The sequence below is a fragment of the Frieseomelitta varia genome, unplaced genomic scaffold, assembly GCF_011392965.1.
Source record: "Frieseomelitta varia isolate USP_RPSP 00005682 unplaced genomic scaffold, Fvar_1.2 scaffold_277, whole genome shotgun sequence".
NCBI lineage: Eukaryota > Metazoa > Arthropoda > Insecta > Hymenoptera > Apidae > Frieseomelitta > Frieseomelitta varia.
In genome coordinates, this window is record NW_025110009.1 from 158,750 (window position 1) to 182,333 (window position 23,584).

Consider the following 23,584-nt stretch of genomic DNA (forward strand, 5'->3'; position numbering starts at 1 on the left):
AGCTGTATAGCTATATATAGCTATAAATATATAGAAAATATACACAATGATTTGGGAACTATCGATATGCATGTTCATGAATTGCCGTTAGATGGAGGTATAGAGATTTTTCATTGGTGTAGTGTAGAATTTTTTTATCCAAAGTTCAAAGAACCGCATTCGTGCATCTTTTTGTCAATAGTTTTTAATTTGTAATCATACAGTGATTATTTAAATTGTCTTTTAACACATAAACAATGTTGATCAAAGTGAAGGTAAGAACATTGACCGGCGGAGATGGAGCTATGACATTTATAACCAGTTCTGAAAATATATTCTAACCTTGTTTCAGACTCTTACCGGAAAGGAGGCAAGTAACTGCAAAATAATTTTATGTATTTTTAATGCAATTTGACCATTTTACATGTAAAATAACGTTTGTCAGTATATATTTAAGAAAAAGAACAGTTACATAAGCAAAATAATCTATTTTAATAAAATCACATTGTCTTGTTTAAAAATGCAAAAATTTGACAGATTATTGTACCGTTAATAATGTATTATCATTAATCAGAGTTTGTTTCAAATAATAGATATATTTTTTCATATTTATTATTGTTATATATACAAATACATCGTTAATACATATGATAAGTAAATTTAAAAACAATCATAGATATCATTATTCTCATAGATTGAAATAGATATAGAACCTACAGATAAAGTAGAAAGGATTAAGGAAAGAGTGGAAGAGAAGGAAGGAATACCACCGCAGCAACAGAGATTGATATTTTCTGGGAAGCAAATGTAGGTATCACAATATAGAAATAATTTATACAATTGTACAAAATAATTTTTGCTAGAGATAGAATTATATTTTAACGTCTCATTCGATATTACTTTTAGTATGAAATTGCTTGAAGCACGGTGTAACACATAACCCTACATTACAATAAGCGCAATAGTAACGAGATTCCTTCCGCATTCCCTTAGATGCGCAAACTTTGCATCTTCTTGTAGCATTCATCTTCTTTGGTGTTGATGGAACATACTCTGGAAAGTGACTTTCTAGAGTCCTTACTGAATCTGTGTCGTATTGTTGTCCTGGTTTTCTTGTTCCTGTTCCATCAATTATGATATTTTAACATCATTTCTTCTTACTTTCCCTTTGTCAAATATATCTTATATTTATATAAAAATCAGAATTATATTAATCAATGTTCATAGTATACGTGTGTGTATGTGTATGTTTTTAATTGATGACTGTGTGTATATATTTTTAAAAGGTGTAAGAAATTTTAAAAATGAAGATTTTTTTTTTGTTATCTTTTAGGAATGACGAGAAAACGGCGCAAGATTATAAAGTTCAAGGTGGATCAGTATTGCACTTGGTACTCGCATTAAGGGGGGGCTTGTAATTATGACATTCCTTATTTTGGAATGTATGCGTGTATGCGTGTGTGTGTGAATATTACAGATTGTACGAAATCAATCATAAATATAATAGAATGCTTTCCAATGTTACATTCGCCGCGCTGTATTTGCAAGGATATATAATTGTCTATTGATTGAACAATTACATTTAGAATTGAAATAAATATTAATAAAAGTAATTTAGTTATAGAAACCTAGTACTTACTTAACCAGTAACCGGTAATTGTCTTTCAGTTACGTCTAATTATGCAAAATATTCGCGTTCAATGTTTACAACGTTAGTAAAATTTTCCTATATTTGCGCAATCCCCATTGAAGCGAGACCCGATCCGAATTTGAGTAAATTTTTACAAAATTACGAAACTCGAGTTCGTATCATTTCGTTAACAGTTTCTATGATATTTGCTGTTATGAGTTGCCAGACTCCATTTTGTTTTAAAAAATCGTTGACAAATATTGCAGTACGCGGTAGAACTCGGCGACTCTTCGTGTTTTGATGTAACATGCCGTAGAAGAGCGTGCTGCGTTGTAAATGTAACACCGCATTTATCACAGAATGATCCTGGCGAATGCAAACTCCATGCCGGTATCCTTGTGTGTGCCTCTATAAATTTATATCTTCCTATAACTAACGCTGCAATAATACTGCATCGCAATAAATATTTGATCAAGACTGGTTTCTAATTCTTTCATAATTAGTTTGCGAATAATGACACGGATAATTTCAATAAATTTGTTCCCTATACGCGTGATACTTTGAATCACATGTAAAGTAGCAAAATAATCGAGAATGTAAAATATCACAACGATGTCCCGAGATTCTTGATCAAGTATCAAATATACAAGAATATTTCATCAAGAATTTTTAATTATTTTTAATTATTTATTCCCTTGTCGAATATATTTTCAAGGTTTCCAAGAATCTCAGAAATTTTTCTCTTCACGATAACCGAAATAATATACTCGTCAGTTTTTACCGCAATGCGTATTGTCTATGAAACTTGCAAGATGCCCACTTTCGCATTATACTAAAAAAAAAAAAAAGAAAAAAAAGAAAAGAAAAAAATAAAAGAGGCAAAAAAAGAAAGAGTATGTTCACACACCACAAGCAGAACAGAGCCGTATCAAGAATACATTTAAAAGAAGATAATTGTAATATTCACATTTATATGTTTACTTTCTTGTAAATAAATACCACAAATCTAGTTGAATGTTGTTAAAATGTATCTAAGATTTCACATTTATATTTAGCCCGTAAGAGAAATGCATCGATGTTCGCAAGTTTTGTGACTCGATCGTAATTTTCATATTCACTTCCCTCAAAAATATCAACACTAAAACTTCCATTGTAAATCGATTTATTTACATTGCTGTAATAACATTTTTAAGCATACTTTTATGTCATTTTTAACTCACTTACAAGCTCACAATTAATACATATACGTAACACATGTTTAAATTGAAACGAAAAGCTTTGCTGACTACCGACGCAATTATTTGACCATGTTATCTATAATAATCAGTTTTTATTTATTCGTCTAGGTACATGGTGCGTTAAACCATGCGTTTATCAAATAAAAATTTCGTACATGTACGTATCGTTTTTTTTTTTTTTTTTTCGCGAAACCTATTGACCCACAAAACGGAATTCGTTACTGCAAACTCATCGTTCTCGTAAATGTACTTAATTTTTCTTCTCGCGTGTGTGCTTTAAAATACGATAACTGCTTAAATACAATCGATGTGACGAATAAGACAATTAATTGCTGGTTACGAAACCAATTTAGCAAACTATCGTTGACACGTTAACTATCGTGCAAATATATCGTACAAATTCACGCTGTCACTCTAACGTCTTACTTAGTATCTAAGAGAGAGAGGAAAAAAAAGAAAACGCATTGCAATCAAGTACATGTTTCACTTAATATTTAGTTAACGCGTTAATTCTGATCGATGGTTTTACGAGGTATCTCGAAAACTTCGACTTCACTTTGAAACTTCGTGCGATTCTCAACAGCGAACATCTATGTTTAAAACTACGTAATTCTACGATTAAGTGCTTCATCGTGCATAAACAATGTCTTTCCATGGTCGGATAACCAAGTCTCTTCAACGTTATAATTTGGTATCGATAGTTGAAACGGAATGCCTGTGCATCTCGTGAATTAAACAACTCGAAGATAAAAGTAAGCACGTTTTATAATTCACATAATTCGGGCACACGTAATCGAAACGAGTGAGCTTTTTACGTTCGTTATTTTAATGAAGATCCATTGTGTCGCATTACAAATCTAACGTACAATAGCTTCGCTATATCCAAGCTTGAACGTATACGTTTCTAAAATATTATCGAGTAATTATATCTTTTATTTAATCGTAACTATTTCTAAGAATTTCATTAGATACAATCTATTTACGGGGATTAAGCAGAATTTGCGTAAGACTTACAGCGTAAAATAGCCAAGTAACATAAGTTAATTACTAGACTCGGTAAATATTAATTTGTAAAAAAGCGACACGCAGTACTTAAGGTTGAAGCTTTTCTTTTTTTTGAACGGTAACGCGACACTTCTCGACTCTGCAAATCGCGAAAGAAAGTAACGAGTAAGAAACGATTGAGACACAATCGGATCTGCGAACCGTATCAATCGATCGAACATTACATTCTCGTCATATCGGTTTCTATTTGGTGAATGAAGATCAGAGTTTCCGGTGAATTTTATACAGAGACAATGTTTACACGAAGCCACAGACGAAAAGAATAAAACTTTCAGTTCTCTTATACTCTCTTATACGCGTTCAACTGTGGTAAACATCTGGAAAGTTAATATGTAAAATGTAAAACTAGATAATTGTTGTGTGTAAGGCACTGTCTATGCGCTCCTTCGAAGTAGCTAAATTCATCTTTATCGCAAAGAAAAATCCAGCACGCGGACAACAGACGTGTAAACAGAGTCAGTGTAATACTGAGGTTGTCGTATAAGATGATTTTGCGAATCGTATCGCGCGTTTATCACTTGATTCAAGTAACATCGTGGATAAAAAACACGGGTCGGTTGCTCACAAGCACATTTAGTTGTAGCAATACAACGTACAACATTTGATTTTCACCACTTGTGTCACTTGCATCGATATATTGTAACTCTTCTATTGATATATGATATGGATATCTTGTGTATTTCGTACATTCTATCATCTGTCAGACTAATGCACGCAAAATCTGCAAATTCATTTGCACACTGTCGATAACCAGTGTCGCTTATCGAGCAACTTGTGTTATCATGTTTTCCTGCGAACACAACAGTTGTCGAGGATTTTAACGCTAATCTGTCAATAATCGGACGTGTAACAGAGAGATCCATGTGGAATATCGTCGATTTGAAGTTTGCATTGCATAAGCAAAAATACGATGAGAGAAAGAAACAAAATGTTAACAATTACTTAAAGTACTGTACAGAATATTGACTAGAATTCTTATAGAGTGGAGACGCGTTAATAACATTACACATCGCAATCAATACCTTTCGATTTCTTATCACTTTACACAGAAAGCGTAGCAATGAGAAACGAAAGCGTACGCGCTTATTATGACTCCTGGCAAATGTTAAAACGCATATCACGAGTATAGTAAAGGGATAAATATATACGAGTTTAATAATCCGGGGAATCAAGACAAGTTCGTCACTTTTCATTTTTTTTCTTTTTTTCTTTTTTCATCAAAGAAAAGAAAACGTGTATTCCTGGCTTGTTGCAATGACGAACCTCGTACCAGTTCCAGGTTTCAGATACTATACCAGGGATTTCGAAAGACTGAGATCGGGATTAACTCTAGAACTCCTAAGTTTCGAAATGTTACGTAATTTCTACACGATATGATGAGGACATTTGAATATCAGACTTAAACATGTGTAAACGACGATAAACAAAGTTTTCGAGAATCTTTCGAAGGGGAGACACTACTTTTAATTCAAAAGTTATCATATTTACCTGTTAGGACTTCTAGGGTTAAGAAATATAAAAAATTAATTAAGTCCCATGTTACTGTCCTCAAATTTTCTGCTTCATACTTAAATTAACGACCACGGCTAATACTAAGTATCATACGAACGATAAAATATTCTAACTACAGAGAAACTATGCAAGCAACGTGAAATTCTGAAACTCCCGCACCTGCTCGATGTTAAATACTGTGCGCAGGAGAAACACGCTAGCCGAACGGTTCATTTCAATGTGAATGAACGATAAGATACGTTTAAGTAGACGATTTAGTAAAAATGGACTTCTTATCGGACGAGAAAAGCGAGTTGACACATTGACGACGAACAACCGATGCAAGGAGAAAATGAATGAACGAATGAATGAAAAGAAGAAAAAAAAAGGAAAGAAAAAGAAAAATATCGGCTGGAAAGAAATAAAAGAAATTACTTGACACGAACGAAGAAAATGAAGGAGAAGAAGAAGAAGAAGAAGAACGTAGGGAAACCAGGGCGGAGCGAGAAGCAATGTCTCTCGATGCGTTCGAACAAAATTTTACGAGTCCAATTCGTTTTTCGAGCTGCGCTGCTTCTGGATCGTTTTTTGCCATTGCATGTTATGTTTCAGACGCATGTGACGTCGCAGGTCGGTTCTACGACTGAGAGTGGTGTGACATAGGATGCAGGTCGTCTGGTTGCGATGCACTTCAAGGTGCTGGGTCAGCGAAGCAAGGTGCTTGTAAACGCTTCCGCAGAGTCTGCACGAAAAACGCCCTGGACCCTGCATCACCACTTGACCAGTTGTATCGCCAACATGCTTCCGATTGCGTCCCACCCCCCCTGCAACACATTAACAGCCACGTGACCCGCCGATTCCTCATTCATTGCTTTTTCTAGGCAATTACATTTCAAAAACAAATTTTTAAGGGACAGTAACACGTAACACAGACTAGATCATTCTTCTACCTGTGCTGGATGTACCGCCTTTCCGATTTACCACGTCGAATCCTCCGTTGATTCGCGCCATTTCTCAGAGCCGACTCGCGCAACCCACGTGCCAGACAGATTCTCTCATCATCGCCGCGTCATCGCGTCGATGTTAATAAACGCGCGAAACAAGCAAACGAAATCAGTAACGATCATTTCATCCGGATTACGCGGCTCTGCGAGTCGCGAACATCAACCAAGGATCCCACATCGAACGGTTGGCCTCGTTCTAAATATATATTGTTCATTTCATTTCTAGCTAACAGTGACTTACATCGATTGCGACTCGATGTAATTCTAGGATCTTACGTATCGATGCATTGCCACTAATGTTATATGCGTAATGTATGATGAATAAGATCCTGTTGTTGTTGGAAAAATAAAAAATAAGAGAATGGAAAAGGGAAACGTGGTAACTGGTGAGAAGCGTGAAGACGTTAAAGCACAATTAATATGACACAAAGACAACCACGTGGTCCAATTACACCGTGTTTCAAATTTTATAATTTATATAAATGGACATCGCTAAACGCAAACGCAAAGTGTTCTGTCACCTCATGTCAGTTAACACAATGAGTATTCTTTGACAATGACGACTACCTTCGAATATTTCGTGTTTTGCAGGCATTAATTTCATCGCAAGGATTATTTGTACAATATCGTACACGTTTAAAATTCGAAAGAATATGAGTAGTTATCTATCACTTTTCCAACACGCATTTTCACGAAGTTCTGAACTTAGTCGTTGTATACTTACTCGCCTATTATCGATTCGATCTAAAGTAACAAGAGCGAATGTAACGATATCGAAATTTCCGGCCTTTCGATTCTTTTTTGTTTGAGAAAAGAACTCTACAGCATTCACATTTTGAAACTTTATTCACACATATTTCTTTTTTTCTTTTTCTTTTTTCTTTTTTTTTTTTCCTTACTTACATTGTTAACTTGCATAAGCCAAACATAAGATTGTGTAATGATATATTATAATATTTATATATATATATATATTTTTTAATATATTTATATTTATATATTTGTATCTGTATATTTATATTTATATATATATATATATAGATAGATACTTCTTTTTTTTATAAATAATTAAAGAAAGAAATATCAATTTTTCTAAAGTAATAATTGGCAATCTTGTACTTATTTGTATTGGGGGTTCCGAGGAATGTGCACATTCGTTCCCATTAAATTAAACACAAGCGTCCGTCATACGCAAGCATAAGTAAACGCACGTAATGTATACATTTCAATGTGTTTCTCGCGTTTTTAAATAATTTCATCGTTCTTTAAAATCATAAAGTAAATTAAAATAAATAAGAACATAAGAAGAAAGATTAAATTAACAAAGGAGAACATCAACCAAACGTTGACCCGTTCTTCTGAAAGAATATTGCCAATTTCGATAAAAGACGATTCGAAATTACAAAGATATAACGTGCAAATTGTACGAAGTAAAATGTAATAAGCACGAAATATATATGTGTATATATATATATATATATATATATATATATATATATATATATAGAACGCATGCGATCGCAAATTATAATTTAAACATCGTCAATCTGCGTAAATAAAATTTACTTCGCATAATAAAGAATGCTACTAAGCCGTTGACGCACTCGTTGACTACCACTACTGTGATGTTTTGCGAACACTGTATTGCGAAATTACTTATGCACCTATCTGCTTTTCTCTTTGCAAAAATCGTTTTTGTTTTCTTTTCTTCATTGATATCCTAGATATAAGGATAACTAAATAGAAGTGAAATTGTACAAGCATCGGACATCAGTAGTGTAAGTCAACGTTGCGACTGGTTCACGACAATTGCGCTAAATTGTTCCCTTCTTGACACTTGTCAACTAGCTTCGATTTGTACTTAGTCACGTCGTCACAATCAAGTTTCGCAAAATATAGATTCAACGCTCGATTTACAACGTGTCGAAAAACTTTGGCATACAGCGAACAAGAGATCATATATACCGTAGGTTGGTCAACATAGATAATCGAATAAAATAGCTTCTTTATAATCGTATAGAAAAAGACTCGAATAGTTCTTTGGACTAAAATATAATTACAATATATAAAACCGAATTAAAATTAAAAAGAAACAAGCAAAACAATAAGCAAAAATTAACAAAAAATAATATGAACGAACAAATCCCCGGTGAACAGGGATAGATTTATATAAGAAAACAAGAATCTATCTTTCGTAGATAGCCGGGTATGCGCATTGTGTAATATTACGTATGTGTACACGAATTCGGCAAGCCTCTGTGCTTATATATAATTAAAATAGTACAGTGTAATGAGTATGTTTAATATCATTAAACGTATATATTATGGCCAAATTTTGGTCTGAGAGCAACGCACGGCTCTTTCAGACAAATAAATGAGCAATTCGATGTCAAATCACTATCAACGAAGGACAGTTTGGCCGCGAAACGCATAGAACTTTTGCGTGTCCCGTTTAAAAAAATATTGAAGCAATAAAAATGGCACGTCTCTTTAGTATGTTTGTATACCTAATCAACAATTGGGTATGTTGTGACTTACACGTTGTGACTAACAACGTGAGAACGTGTTGTTCCATGCCTCGAGGAAGGTATAACGATCTTACGCGATGTTTCGCGAAATATAAATCTGTCAAGATCAATCGAGAATAAATCGATTGAAAATAAAAAAAAAGATAGAAACTACTGGCGACTTTCGTCGAGGCGAGAAAATTTAATTAAAAGAACATCGAAGCCTCGAAAACGATCGAACGTTTTTTGGTCAGTCTCAAAAGTCGACCTATCGTTCATGATATCATTCATGAACGATCGTACAAAGAAAGATGCACATTCCTCCTTACGCGCTATTAAGTACCGAACTCATTTGACTAGATAAAATAATTTGCCTTTTTTTTCTTTCTTTCCTACTGCATTTCTTTGGTTATAAAAACGTTAATATAGGTTTTCCATGCCGTTACGCACGCGACGTCTTCTCTTTCTTCCCCTCCTTCTTCTTTTCCTTCTTCTTCTTCTCTGTTCCTTCATCCTCCACATCTTTTTCCTTCTATTTAGCCTCCTACTCCCTCCCTCTCCACCTCCTCCTCTTTTTCTCATATGCATATACAGATACACGTAAATAAACGCACACATACGCGTGTGTACAAATGACTAGGATGTAAAGTAACAAGACAGGTGTCTTCAACATAGGCTTCCCGTCGACGACTAGAGTGACATTTTACTGACAAATGCCATTTCTACCGAATTTCATTACGAATTAAAAAAAAGAAAAAAAGCAAAACGCTTGTGTGACGTCCCGTATTTCTCGAAACGATTAAAACAACGCCGGACTTGGTCTAGAAACGTACTAGCTTTTTGTCATCTTTAATTTTTGATACCATGATTCGTTACTTATTCGTTAACCGGAACAACGTCTCAGACCGAACTATTCCGATCTCTTGCAAATCATTAGTGAGAGAATTACGTTCCGATCAATACAGATCAGACGATATATAAATATATCTAAACGCGCGTGTTAAGAAAAAAAAAAAAAAAAAGAACGAAACTATAAACGAAAGGATATATACTCGTGAGAGACTTGCGTGCGGTCATCGACTCGGATTAGGAGTACACGAGCCGAGGAATGCACGAACGCCGTGATGACGAAGAAGAACACGTATGTATTCGTAGATTCGGTGTGAAAGATGAAGAACAGGAGGAAACGGACGAAAGGGACAGAAAAAGAGAGAGAGAGAGAGAGAGAGAGAGAGAGAGAGAGAGAGAGAGAGAGAGAGAGAGAGAGAGAGAGAGAGAGAGAGAGAGAGAGAGAAAGAGGAAGAAGCAGCGCGCGCGTTTATCCTCTTTTCCGTCGACGGGTACGTGGATCCTGTAGGATGTGCTCACACTAAGGAATAGGACTAGACGTGATTCTCTCGACGCTACTTTCCCTAATGCGTATGGTGGTGTAGCTCGCATTAGGCTCGAGAGCAGCGGTGGGACTACCGACGTTCTGATGAGCGATCGCGGTGGAGGAGACGGAAATGGGCGTCGGCAGAGGCGCGGCGACAGAACCATCGGCGATCGTGGAAGCGCCGCTGACAGCAGTGACTACAGGAACACCGGGAACGGTGTTGGTTGACGCAGTCCCGGTTCCCGATGGCGTTGCAACGGCCGCGGCTGCGGCGGCGGCGGCGGCTGCTGCTGCTGCGGCGTTCGCGACTGCTGTTGCAGCGGCGGCGGCGGTCGTCCCAACGCCCAGCCAACCGTGCCGATTTTTTAAGTGGCGCTTCATGTGCGTGGTGCGGCTCAGCACTTTATGACACACCGGGCACTGAGTCGTCCCTTTGTGCATGTTCATGTGTTTGTACATCGAGTCCCGATTCCAAAACGTTTTACCGCAGAGTTTGCACGAATGCGACGGCTGTTCGATGACCACCGTACGTGAATCTAAATCAGATATAAACGTTCATGGTAGTACGTATACGGCCATGTTGTGCGAACGATCCACGATTATTATCTCTAATTCGGTCTTTAATTCTCGTGTTCTCTTATTGTTTTCCTTTTCTTTTTTTTTTTTTTTTTCTCCTGCACATCGTGGCTAAAATGCGAACGATCTTTACACAAAAGAATACAAACGTTTCTAAAACATCGATCGTACGCGTTTTTGCGTTCTCTATACCTTTTCTTCCTTCCTTTTTTCCTTTTTTCTATTTTTTTTTTTTTTTTTTTTTTTTTTTTATTATTATTATTCCTTTATGATTTCGTTCTTTTTTCCTTTCTTTTCTTTCTTTCTCTGTTTTTCTGTTTCTCTCTTTTTTTTTTTTTGATTTTATTATACAATTACTTTCCTTGTTGCTATCTACTTGTAATTCACTCGTTTACAACTACGCAACTTCTTCGATATCTACATATATATATATATCAACGGTTCGAGGAGACGAACGGTAAGAAAAGGCAGCACACACGATGAGTTGTACAAGGAAGAGCAACCACGAGGTGGTGTGAACACGCAACCTTCAAACTCTTGGAGCAATCATGCTACTGTGAATTGTGGATATAACGTTTGAACGACAACCAAACAATACGTATGTACGTACAAAAAATGTTCAATATTCATGCAGAAGAATATCAGAGGTACCTATCTGAAGGTATCGATCGGTTGCAGTTAGAAATGCAATTGAAAAATCACAAAACAAGCATCTTGTAATTACGGTGATCACACATTTACCTTAATTATATATGTATATGTATATATGCATATATATGTATATATATATATACGTATATGATACGCAAGAAATTAGATTTCTCTATGAATTTTCGTTAAACGCTTGCTGTGTGCAGTGAACCGACAATCATGTATTCCTTTTGATGAATATGTATTTTGTGAAAATGGATTCGTGGTAATGTTGGAGATAATGTAATAATCGAGCGAATCGTCAGGCAGTTACAGTTTCCTGGACGCGGCCAACGCAAGCGCTTGTCAACGGAAAGAAAGGGAAAGAAAGAGAAAAGAGAAAGAAAAAAAAAACGAAAAAAAAAACAGAAAAAAAAACGATACATCTTGTACGATACTTTTATTTTTAGTCCACGCATGTACGTACAAAAGAAAAAGCGACGGCGGTGAATAGTAGATAACTCTTTGCGCCAAACATACTCTGTATATTTACAAGCTGGGATCCAATGATTCGATACTTTCACTTTCCAGTTTTCGTTCGAATTTTATAACTACGAGAGTTTCCACATATCCGGAGAATGTTTTTTATATATCGAAGACGAATTCAGGAGCATGAAAGTCAACAATTTCTGTCGTTTCTTTTTTTATTTCCCTCTCTCTTTTCTTCGTTTCGATCAATTACAATATATCGTGGCGTACCTCGGGCAAAAATAAAAAATATAAAAAAATCAACGTAACGTTTTGTGGAAAACCGTCGAGCAATAAAATAACAAAATTATACTCAAAAGGTTCCCATGATTTCTATATACATCACAAAATATTATATACACGATTATGTACAAATTCAGAAATCAACCGTAGACCGTACTATGCAAGATATTACCTTTTATATAGAATAATGGATATGCCGCGCATATGACATGATTTTACGCATCGTCGTTCGACAACGGTATATGCGTGTATGAATAAAATACGAAAGTCGATTGAACGTGAAAGCCGGACGAGGAGGAAGTGAATGCAAATGATTCACGTATGGAAACAGAAGTGACTCGATCACGGTATTTCCTCGCGTGCAACGAACTTAAAAGCAATCATCAATATCCACAGCCTACAATAATTTAAAACCAGCCTTACAATTTTCTTTACAATTTCTCATCCGAGCGAATTCTCTTCATCGTCGAACGAGTTATCAGTTTTTTTCTAGTTTCCTGCAATCTCCTGTTACTTGACACCATGAACATTGAACATGTGACAACGCATCGTGTACTTCCGTGTGAAAACAGCCTGACAGATCGGACAGATTGTGTCGCCCCTATGTATACTACGATGATGCGCCAAGGAATCACCACGATTATAAGTACGACCGCAGACGTCGCAGACCCAACGACCACTTTGATCATGAAGAGGCTTGGATCTACGTCTGATCCGCTCGTAGTTGAGGCTCGTCTGTTGTTGCTGTTGCTGTTGCTGTTGTTGTAGCTGTTGTTCCTGTTGTTGCAACTGCCGCTGCTGAAGCTCGTGTCGATGCTCATGATGATTCCCAATGGGCGTTGTTGTATCGTGCTTAGGTTCTGCGCACACAATCCAAATTGTTCCCATACACACAGAGAGCTTCGCGTACTTATGTGATAAAGTTTCACTGTTCAAAGTTTCGCATGTTTCGAATCTTGAAAATGCGACTTTTTTTTTTTTTTTTTAATCATTTTCCGTAGTTTCGTTCATTGCTCGATTCTTGCTTTGCATTATTCTTTTTTTTTTTTTTTAACATTATTTAATTTCTCTTACGTCAAGTTTTCTCGATAAAATGAAATGTGTCTTGGTTAAAATTTTGTCGAGTATCTGTGTCGAATATCTTGAAAGTAATGACCGCGACTTTTCTCTCCCGTCAGAGTAGAAAAGAAACGGGAGCAAGGGGGATAAGATCGTGGAAGGGACACGTCGAGATGGATGATTGCAAGGCAGGGGAGAAAAGAGTGTCAGCGACACAACACGATCGCGAACAATCGGTTTTGCTTTTCGTAAGTAGCTATCAGCTTCGCGTGTTGTGATTTTCGTCATGAGAGTATGTATCTTCCGTATAGCCATTGCGAATTGTAAAATTCCCACAAGCATGTTTAACGAAGCGTCTTCAGCTAAAGAGAAAAGGGAGGATTTTCTCGAGTACCGGAACAACAATAAGCTTGCAAATGTTAATATTTAATGCAAGATTCGGTATCGATAGCTGCGGCAATATCGTTGAACAATCGATCTGAACGTTGTTCTATTCGTAATCATCTTTTACGAGTGAAACAAAATGGATGATGTAGTTTTTGGAAAGTTTTATTAAAACTTCCTAACACAGTAAAAGTCAAATAAGTGAATCTTTCGAGATTGTTTTAGTAAATCGTATACAAACATCCTGTAATAACGTGAAAACTTTCGACTATAAATAAAACGTGTAGGCATAAAACTAAACGAATATAGTGCATCGCACCAACAACAGTCGCAATTTCTCTCGTATATATATCTCGAGGAAGTGAATAAAGCCGTTTGCGAAACAAAAGGCGCGATAAAAGAAACTAAAAGATCGATCGAAACGAGTAAGAGATATCGATCAATTCTTTGAATCGCTTACAGTCTAAATACGTTTTCTCATTGAGGAACTTTAAGTTTTCGCGCGCCATCTGTCGTTGATGGCACTTTTGTTCGAGTCTCCTGATATTAGTCTAACACAGAATACAAAAAAAAAAAAAAAAAAAAGATTGATAATAAAATCGATCGATTCTTATCAAAGTCTCTCCTGTCTGTTCATCGATTTAAATATATAAAAATTCAATGCATAGTATGAACAATAAATAGGAGAGACACGCATGAAAGTGCGGAACAAAAAAAAAAAAGATTCCGAAATTTCAACTCGATATGATACTGTTGAATCAAAAAGAGAATACATTATGTACATCTACACAAAGATAATGGATCACATTAGAAACAATCACGTTAACCCCTTAAGGTCCATTTTCGTAATATTACGTTCGTTGCATCGTGCGAACGTAATATTACACGGCTGGCATACAATTTCTTCTCACATGTATAAAAAAATGGATGTTCTTTTTCGAAAAGTAGCATTCCATAGAAATGTATAAATATTCACATAACATAAAAGAAAACAATAAAATAAAATAAAAAAGGATATATCTTTTCAACAAATTCCGTGAATCCTTAACGGGTTGAAAATAATCTGTTTCTTCCATAGACGCGCTACTACAACACCGATTCACCGATCAACAAATATCGCGACAAATAACAGTCGTTCAATATCGATGCCGCTTTCCTACGGTGAGAATAAAGAAATGAACGTTTCCTCCGCGAGGCGACATACTATGGAAAAGTTCACTTTCGAAAGTTCAACTTCGCGTCGACACTGAACGTGCACTTGTGGATGCGCAGCAAATGTGCCTTCATGTCGTAACTTCGACTGAAGATGCGCTGACAAATCGGGCACCTGGTTTGCCCGGTATGCAAGTCCTTGTGCAGTGTCAACGACATCGGATGCTTGAAACCTTTCCAACAAATTCTACAGCGAAACAATAATTCTGTATCCGTGGACTGACCGTAGTCATCGTCCGAGACGAGGTCCGCGGTTGCAGGACCGGCGCTACCACCCCCGCCCCCTGCGGTATCTCCTGCTCGTTCTACAAATAAACATAAACACACAAGATCACCTCTATATTAACTACAACACACTATCGTGCCGTATGCAAAACTTAGATATCGCGTACTCGCCGTGAGACGCGATACCGATTCAAGTGTATTTAGTCACCTTTGCTTTTTACGCGGTCTCGTCACACACGATCGATATTCTATCTCTTACGAGAGAACTCTACTCGAAAACATCTCTTTTTCACCTCTTGTCTTTATAACGCGAACGCGGAAGAAAATGAACGCGGAAGGCAGTCGCGAGTTTTATTCTCTCGATCAGGATCGACTGAAAATTTTAACTTCCAATTCCAAAGAACTTTTTCGAACTCGCGGTCGTAGCGCGGTAGATCGTTTACTTTCTTTCGCGATTGCGAGCATAGTCCTTCACACAATGTGCGTTGTAAGCTTAAGCTGATTAGATTAAGTCCAATTAGACCATACAGAAAGACAGAGAGCATACGACACCACCGAAAAGAGATACAAGCCCGACAAGATCCCAGACTATTGATATACACCGAGAGAAACTACCAACGATATATAACATATTTCTAATAACTCTAATTGTCAAGAGATTCGCAATTTATCTCATTTCCCTTTTTTTTTTTTTTTTTTATCTCCATCTTGATCCCCGCGTTTCACTCAACCCTTCGAAGGATCATCCGCGTGACGTGGATTTTTAAAGAAGATAAGCTGCCTTCGATTACAATATCACTTCGATTCTTTTTATTGTGTAGCTTTGCATGTGTTTCACAACTTCTCTCTCTCTCTCTCTCTCTCTCTTTCTCTCGCTCGCTCGCTCGCTCTCTCCCTCGGGAGTCGTTCGTCGAACTGAATCTTTTACGTTTCACGTTGAACTTTCTATCGACCCAACGCCTTACATATTACGAGTATTTGAAGGGAATAAACTGGACGGCATTTTATTCTTTCGAATTCAAAGTCGTTCGCGAGTCGTACGGACCGCGAAATTTGATTCTAAAAAAAAAAAAAAAAAAAAAAAAAACTACGTTACCGAGAAGATTAGATCGAAACCAGTTCTTGATGCAGTGAGCGACGTGTGCAACGACGAATGTCAGTCTATAAGTGCTCGTAACTAATAAGCACGGTATATCGTTATTCGTCTTACGCTTTAAGTTTATCGGATACGTACAAATATAAGCATTCATTCGACACTATTTAGCCATTAACAAACTTAATTCTACGAGATCTTCGGAACGTTACGGCAATGATAACGATATACTGAACGCAGGATTTTCTTTTCTTTTCTTTTCTTTTTTTTTTTTTTATAAAACGTGTTTCTTCTCGTAGTTTGTACCAACGAAATGGTTACTCGTGACTCATCCCAATGATAGTAACCGTCTGACGCTGAGTAGCGAAATTCGATAGTAAATGCAATTGTGCAATTTACCTTATTTACAGTTTACGAGTCTAGCGATTAAAACTGCGCGCTTTCCGCATAATTATATAAATTCAATGCAGTTGAAACGTGATCCATCGAAACGAAATCATTAAACGTAATGGCGTTCGACTTACAATATGAATGTTTCGAAATATACCAAGATACAAATAAAAATGATGATAAAAAAAATGATGATTCGATACGTACATAAAATATCACTGCATACGCGTACCTTGTAAAAAGAGGACGAAACACATAATCGCTACTCGGACGAAAGTGGCCAAGTATTTGTATCTAAGTACCGTCGACAGAGAGCATTACCGTATAAATCGAACGAGTTCACTCGTCGCAGTCTTATGTATAGCGTAAAAATTAAATTAAATAACGATCCTTCTATTATGCTAGTGTGGGCATATTGAGTCAATCAAGCCATCGAAAGCGCGATCAAATTACTAAATATGAAATAAAAACTATCGAAGAAGGAATATCCTGGATATCAGTCGAATAATTGATAATTAACTAATACGAATTATAAATAAACGCTGGATTGTAAAACATAAAATACATTGTAAAAAATAATTAATGGATGAACGACACTTGCAACGAAGCAAGGGTCGTGTCCAGAGTACGATACGTTTCGAACGAGGATATTCACCGTTGCTTCCTACGCGCGAAGCAGCCTCTATGTCGAAAGACCAGAAAATAAACGATCAAGATGTTCTCGGATTATCGAACGCGTGCACTTTATCATATAAAAAGAGCAAGAGAAAAAATTATCACCTGAATACGTATCACGCGTTATATGTTTCCAGCTGTTTCGACGAGATTACGTGGGGAACGATCGCGTACAAATCTGTATCGAAAATACGCGAAACGCACATCGCACCCAAACAAATTTTGCGGAATAAAACCGACGATCACAAGGTACATAACAAATTACTGATTGAATCAAAAACACGTACGGAGAATAAACGTACGAGAAAGTAGGATGATAAAAATTATTCGGGTTCGCATCAGAAACAGAAGGAAAAAAAGTAAAAAAAAAATTATACATAGTCTAATGAACATGTATACGTACAATTTGGCCGAAAGAAAAAAAATAAAAAAAAAAACAAATCAACAATGTTATTCCTGTTCTAGTCTTCATTTTCTCCCTTCTTTCTCTCGTTCTTTCGTTCTCTCTCTCTCTCTCTCTCTCTCCCCCTCTCTCTTTCTCTTCTTCTTTTCGTTCCCCTGTTGTTTCTCATGATTCAATTCACGGGTGGCTTTCCCTTGCGGTAGATGTAACACACAGAGAAAATCGAAAAGCACAGGGGAGGTGTGATGATTAGTCGAATAATGAAATTAACTCGAGGTGATCGGAGGGGGCGAGTTGGTGCTATGGGGGCGGGATATGCGGGATAGCGCGCATTTTGTGAAAATCGACGAAACATGGCCAGCGGCACAAACAGGCATTGCAGGGCCAACATTTGAAGCGCGTCTGCCTGAGCTTTCCACGTGATGTGACCATTCCGCGCTGCTTGCAGTGTACACATACTTTTCCGTGGCCGTTTGCTTTGCTGAGGCTATGCGGCTGACCAGATACGTACGTAATCCCTCCTGAAGAAAACACATTGGCCAAACACTTCGGTTAGTCAATTCTTAAGTATATGTGCACATGCAGGCAACCATTAGTAAATAAATTTCTTTAACGACCAATCCCAGCACCAACCAATCCCGTAGCCGTGAAAGCCAGTCAAGAGAGTACCAGCGATACCAATACCAACGATATATTTTCGTATGTGTATGCGTGTACTTAGGTGAAAATGTAGCATTGCCATGTGCTAGCCGAATATCTCGATCGCCGGTTTTTTTTTTTTTTTTTTTGTTCTTTCTCTCGTTTCCTCTCTTTCTCTTCTCGAGAACTCCTCGATTGCATTTCTCTTATTTGTTTCCTCGCAACAAAATTACTTTAATATCATTTTGCTTTCTATCACCCATCCCCAGTTACCCTCCTCTCGTTTCCTTGCATTTGCAACACAGTCTGGCAACTGTATCACGTATCGTATGTGCGTTCAATACATTTTATATACGTACTTCTAACGTACGTAGCGTCGCGAATGCTTCTCCTTTCGATTCAAGTCCATTATGAATCGTTCCTCTCTTTATCTTTGATCATCGAAAAAGCCGTTCGTTCGTTCATTCGTATTCCTTTTAATGCATCTTTTATTCTATTGACTTTTGTTTCTTACTTGTATATTTTTTTCATTTTTAACTTCGACACGTGCCTTCGCTGATCGTCGTTCGGAAATATGCATTCTTCCTACTCCCGGTTCTCGGGAGCACGTGTACGTTTACTCTCGGGGCTCCAATACTTGTTCTTTGTACGAACGAATAAAACGACGATGTCGTTAATGATTCGAAAGTATCAAGTTGAAACCTGCCTGGTGATTTTTACATTACGGAACAATGTATTAACATTCCGATAGAAACGATCGTGTTTTGCGCTTTGGTAATCGACTGCGAGTTTGAAGATTGATCGACCGACGATTCGTCAAGTCACCTTGGTAAATAATAATAATCTTCGATTCGGCACATCGACAATTTGCTGGAGAACGATAAGTCGGCATACGATTACAATTTAAATCGCTTCACGCTCAGCTATAAAACGCTTAGCGCGTACGGCGCGAGCAATGGAGAGTAATGTTCGCACACACACACAAAACACTCGTAATTGTAATATAGAGCACTAGCTCGATCGCTCTTACGCGCATTAACCCTCTCGCTACCGTGAACGAGATATCTCGTCTCCGCAACTATGTGGTCGTACAATACCACCAACGAAGTGGAATTGTAGAAGCGGTGTTATGAAGCGAGATATCTCGTCGGTGATATTGCACAACCGACGATAGCTGTGGCGAGACATCTCGTCCACGGTAGCAAGAAAAGGATTAACAACGTACAAACATCAATTCCTAAATCGTTATTTACATGGTTATCTCACGCCTGAAACGTTACATGAGTTCTGTACACGATTCTATTGTCTTTCTTCGATTTACAGTTCCCAAACGGAATTTTCAGTACAAAGTTCTTCTCTAGAAATTCTTTTTCCGGGCCTATCACCGCACGCAAATGTATAACTATCGGTAACTTATTAAACTCGCGTATTCGAATAATTCATGCTCCTGCTTCAACGATCAAACGATTATTATGAGTAAAGAGGCTCTGCTTACCTACCTGCCGAAATTGCCTTTTCAATAGGCCGAACGGTATTTCGGATCGGGTCGTGTAAAAAATTCTTTGCGGAACAAATCGAGTTTGAAAAAGTCGTGACTGAAAACATAATTTTGAACGTTCGATGAAAGAAACGTAACGTTCCCATTTCCTATCGTGTTTCAAAGGCTTATCGATTCGATTTGAACATCGAAAAAATACCACGCACCGACATTGACTTCTCAAATTTACGATATAATTATATAAATAGAAGGAATGAATATACAATAAGATGTCCGGATACGGAGAAGGATCATTTACATGCCATTATCGCCAGCACCACCACCATTGCTACTTCACATTAGTTGTTTTACAAGGCTGCAAAGTTTCCTTTTGTACAAAAAATTAAAACAATAACTTGCAAGTTAATCTTAAATAGTAGTGCAATTAAATTTTAGAAAACACATGGAAAAGGACGAGATAAGTAATTTCAATTGTCAATTTGAATTTCAATTCTAAAATAGCTGATTCTAAATACCTTATTTTTCCAAATACATCTTTCTTCCGAATTTTTATCCACACTTTTATCATATTTATATGAACGACAGACAACAATGAAATGAATGAATTTAAGATTAACTTTGTATGCAAGTGAGGTAAACAAAAGATATGTATTTGCACCACACGTGTGCGTGCGTGATCTGCGTAAAGTTCTACAGATTCAAAGAAGTTGCCTTATACCAGTTGAAAGATATTTTCATTTTAGTGTATACACAGAAATATGCTTATAGTTAGTGCTCGAAAGGAACGTAGCGGTGGTTTTATACGAGTTGTTAAGGAAATGTTGATGATTGTCGGCACACATACAGCACTTGGCAATGCTTACTAATATCTACAGTTCAACCTACACCCGAGTGCCTATGCCATACATTTACATCCAAAAACCATGCACATTTGATATTATAGTACAGTTAAATGATTAATGGAAATAAAGTAAAATCTTTTCACAATAGAGAATGCAGTTTTCTTTTAATAATTCCAATAATTTGCATTAATATTTTACTACACGATCGTCCAGTTAACCCGATCCTGACATTTTCATACAAATAACAAATTTAATGTAAAATAGATAAAAAAATGCTTTGAACGTAAGATCTAATATTTGACAAAACATAGTATCTTTAATTTATTCAAATAAACTTTCTTTTTATAAAATCGTTTACTTTTTTGTTTTCTTGTATAGTCGAATCTCTAACTAATAACTAATCGAATCTATGAGCTTTTTATTCGAAATCTATTCATTTCGTATTGATAACAAATCTTTTCTGCAATCATTATTAATGTCTTTAACTTTATCAGTGTTTTGTAAATAAACTTTTCATGTGTAAGAATAATATAAAGCTTTATACTCTACTGAATTTTTATACAATTTATACCATAAGAATTTCACGCATCTTTCCTTCAAATTAACTATAATGAAATTAATCCCCTTTCTCTTGGTCTGCGTAATTTTATCATCAAATTCCGAATAATAATTTAAAGTAAATGGAAGTTATATGTAAGAATATGCATAAAAACCATTTTGTACCCATATTCAAGCAGTTTTATAATAAATAAATAAATGACCATATATATCATATTAAGCAATTTGATAAAAATTGACTTTTTCATATTTATAAATATAAAATGCATTACCTATCGATAATTAAATAACATTTTAAAAAACAAGAAATCATTAGCATTGGCAACATATGGATACAAAATTTTAAACTAGTTTGCAATGCCATTTCTCTTAATTATTTACATTAATGTCTTACATTCAACCCAAATTTCTTTGCACTTGTAAAATATTTCAAGTTATAAAGTCTATTCTGTATATGTTTTATTAACAATAACGTCTTAATACGATTTTGATAATTATTAAAATTTATTTTCAAAAGTTAAAAGTTAAAAGATATGGCACAACAGTAACTATGTATTATAATAAGATAAAATAAATATTGATTATGAAAACACTTACCCTGTACTGCTTCTTGCGTTAATCTTTCTCCAGAAGTACTAGGTTTCGAAAGCAAGTGTCCTAATTAACAAACAGAATTATAGCAATATATCCTTCTATGCTTTCGGAATATGATAAAATAGTAAGTCTTACCAACATCAGTTGTTTGATGTTTGAGATCCAAACTATCTGAAGTAGACTGATTACTTGAATAGAATGTTTGAGTGATATCAGGCTTCTGATCATGATCCGGAGTATTAGATGATGTATCTTCTATACCAATTTTATTTAGTGAACTGTCCCCTAAACTTTGTTCTTCGTAACTACAGCTACTTCCATCTTGTACTAGATATTCAGGCATTTCCAACTTTAAATTTGGCATTAGTGGAATTATTTCAACAGGATCCGAGCCAGTCGTTGATTGATTTTCTGAAGTTTTGTTTTCAGAATCTTTTGCAGACAAAGCATTACTTATAGTCTTGTCCGCATTTGTATTCGCGTTTTCTCTACATTTTCGTCGTTTACTTGGCGGAGCATCAGGTTGTAAATCGACAGCGTGATAAGGCATTGGAGATGAAGGTGACTTATTTCTTTTATCTGTTGCTGTTTTACTAGAAGCATTTTGAAGTTGAATTTCAGGTTCATTAGGAATTTCTATGTCATCCTGAAACACAGTTCGAAACAATGAAAATACATTATTTTAATATGCATAAAATATTTAATTATATTTAACAATTTTGAAAAACATACCTCTACTAAACTATCATTATCTTTTCCTGTACCATCGGTAAGACCCTGAACAGCAAGTAGTTCAGCAGTCGTTAAAAAACTGGCTAACTGCTCCTGGACCACGTTTACTTCACCCTGATACATAAAATCTACTAATGCAGCCAAATCATCGAATTTTACATTACGAAATATTATAACAGGATGCTGACATGGATTTTCCTATAATAAAATAGACATTATTTATAATATATGATAATAGTCATTGATCATCAAATTTTCTATCTCACTTTACCTTAAATAAATCTCTGAAATATGTACTACATGCAGACAACAACATTTTGTGCGCTCTTATTCTTTTTCCTTCGCAGCTTAAAGTTACGTCAACTAGATCTTCTTCTGTTCTTAACGTGTCAAAAGCACAAGTAATATGTTTTAAATAATTATTCCACCTAAGAGAAAACTGTTGACTCGAACCCATCCTGCTTTTCTGAAATAATACAAAAATATTATTCAAATATTGAAAAAAAAGGTACTGACAATTTTATTAACATAAACGTACAATCGCAAAAATTAATATCTATATCAAATTCAAAAAAAAAGAAAAAAAAAAAAGAAATAAATCACACATATTGTAATTCCTGCATTTAATATTCTTAAACAATGGTTTACCGTGTTTGCAGTTAACGTGCTCCAAAAAATAAAGCGTGAGTGAGGTGAAAAAATTTGTGGTCTTTAATACGCAGCACGGTTGAATTGTCAGTAATAATTATAAAATGATTACTGAAACGATTTAATTATTTAAAAAACGTGGAAGTAGCGTTGACTTGTTAGTCCTGGTACGTTTCGTAAAAAATAAAAACTGTAAACAGTAAAGAGGAAAAAAATTTCATGGCACTGTAGAAGGTTTCACGGGTTCCGCATGTAGATGAAAAGTGGCGTCGATCAACTAAATGATTTCAACGTTATGTAATTGCATCGCGCCAGACAATCTTGTATACGTTAAATAATTTCTCACGGAATTCTCTGTCACTTTAC

The 23,584-nt window shown here is 36.0% G+C and overlaps 2 protein-coding genes across 8 annotated transcripts; one reads left to right on the forward strand and one right to left on the reverse strand.

Moving 5' to 3' along the window:
• Window positions 1-86: 86 nt before the first annotated feature.
• Window positions 87-2,616, forward strand: LOC122529058 (NEDD8). Its single transcript, XM_043654834.1, has 4 exons — window positions 87-254; window positions 332-349; window positions 674-786; window positions 1,313-2,616. The coding sequence occupies exons 1-4, from the start codon at window positions 237-239 to the stop codon at window positions 1,395-1,397; spliced, it is 234 nt and encodes a 77-aa protein (XP_043510769.1). The 5' UTR covers window positions 87-236; the 3' UTR covers window positions 1,398-2,616.
• LOC122529046 (broad-complex core protein isoforms 1/2/3/4/5-like) lies at window positions 833-23,438 on the reverse strand. 7 transcript variants are annotated; one of them, XM_043654800.1, is made up of 6 exons: window positions 23,219-23,438; window positions 22,842-23,036; window positions 22,571-22,768; window positions 21,974-22,484; window positions 21,842-21,901; window positions 833-1,098 (listed from the first exon to the last, which is right to left on the reverse strand). In XM_043654800.1, exons 2-6 carry the CDS (start codon window positions 23,025-23,027, stop codon window positions 866-868), a joined length of 1,188 nt encoding a protein of 395 aa, XP_043510735.1. In that variant the 5' UTR covers window positions 23,028-23,036; window positions 23,219-23,438; the 3' UTR covers window positions 833-865. The 7 variants fall into 7 exon arrangements, with proteins under 7 accessions (XP_043510735.1, XP_043510737.1, XP_043510734.1 ...); XM_043654802.1 differs by having other exon boundaries at window positions 833-1,145; XM_043654799.1 differs by lacking the exon at window positions 833-1,098 and adding an exon at window positions 5,131-6,227.
• Window positions 23,439-23,584: the final 146 nt, after the last annotated feature.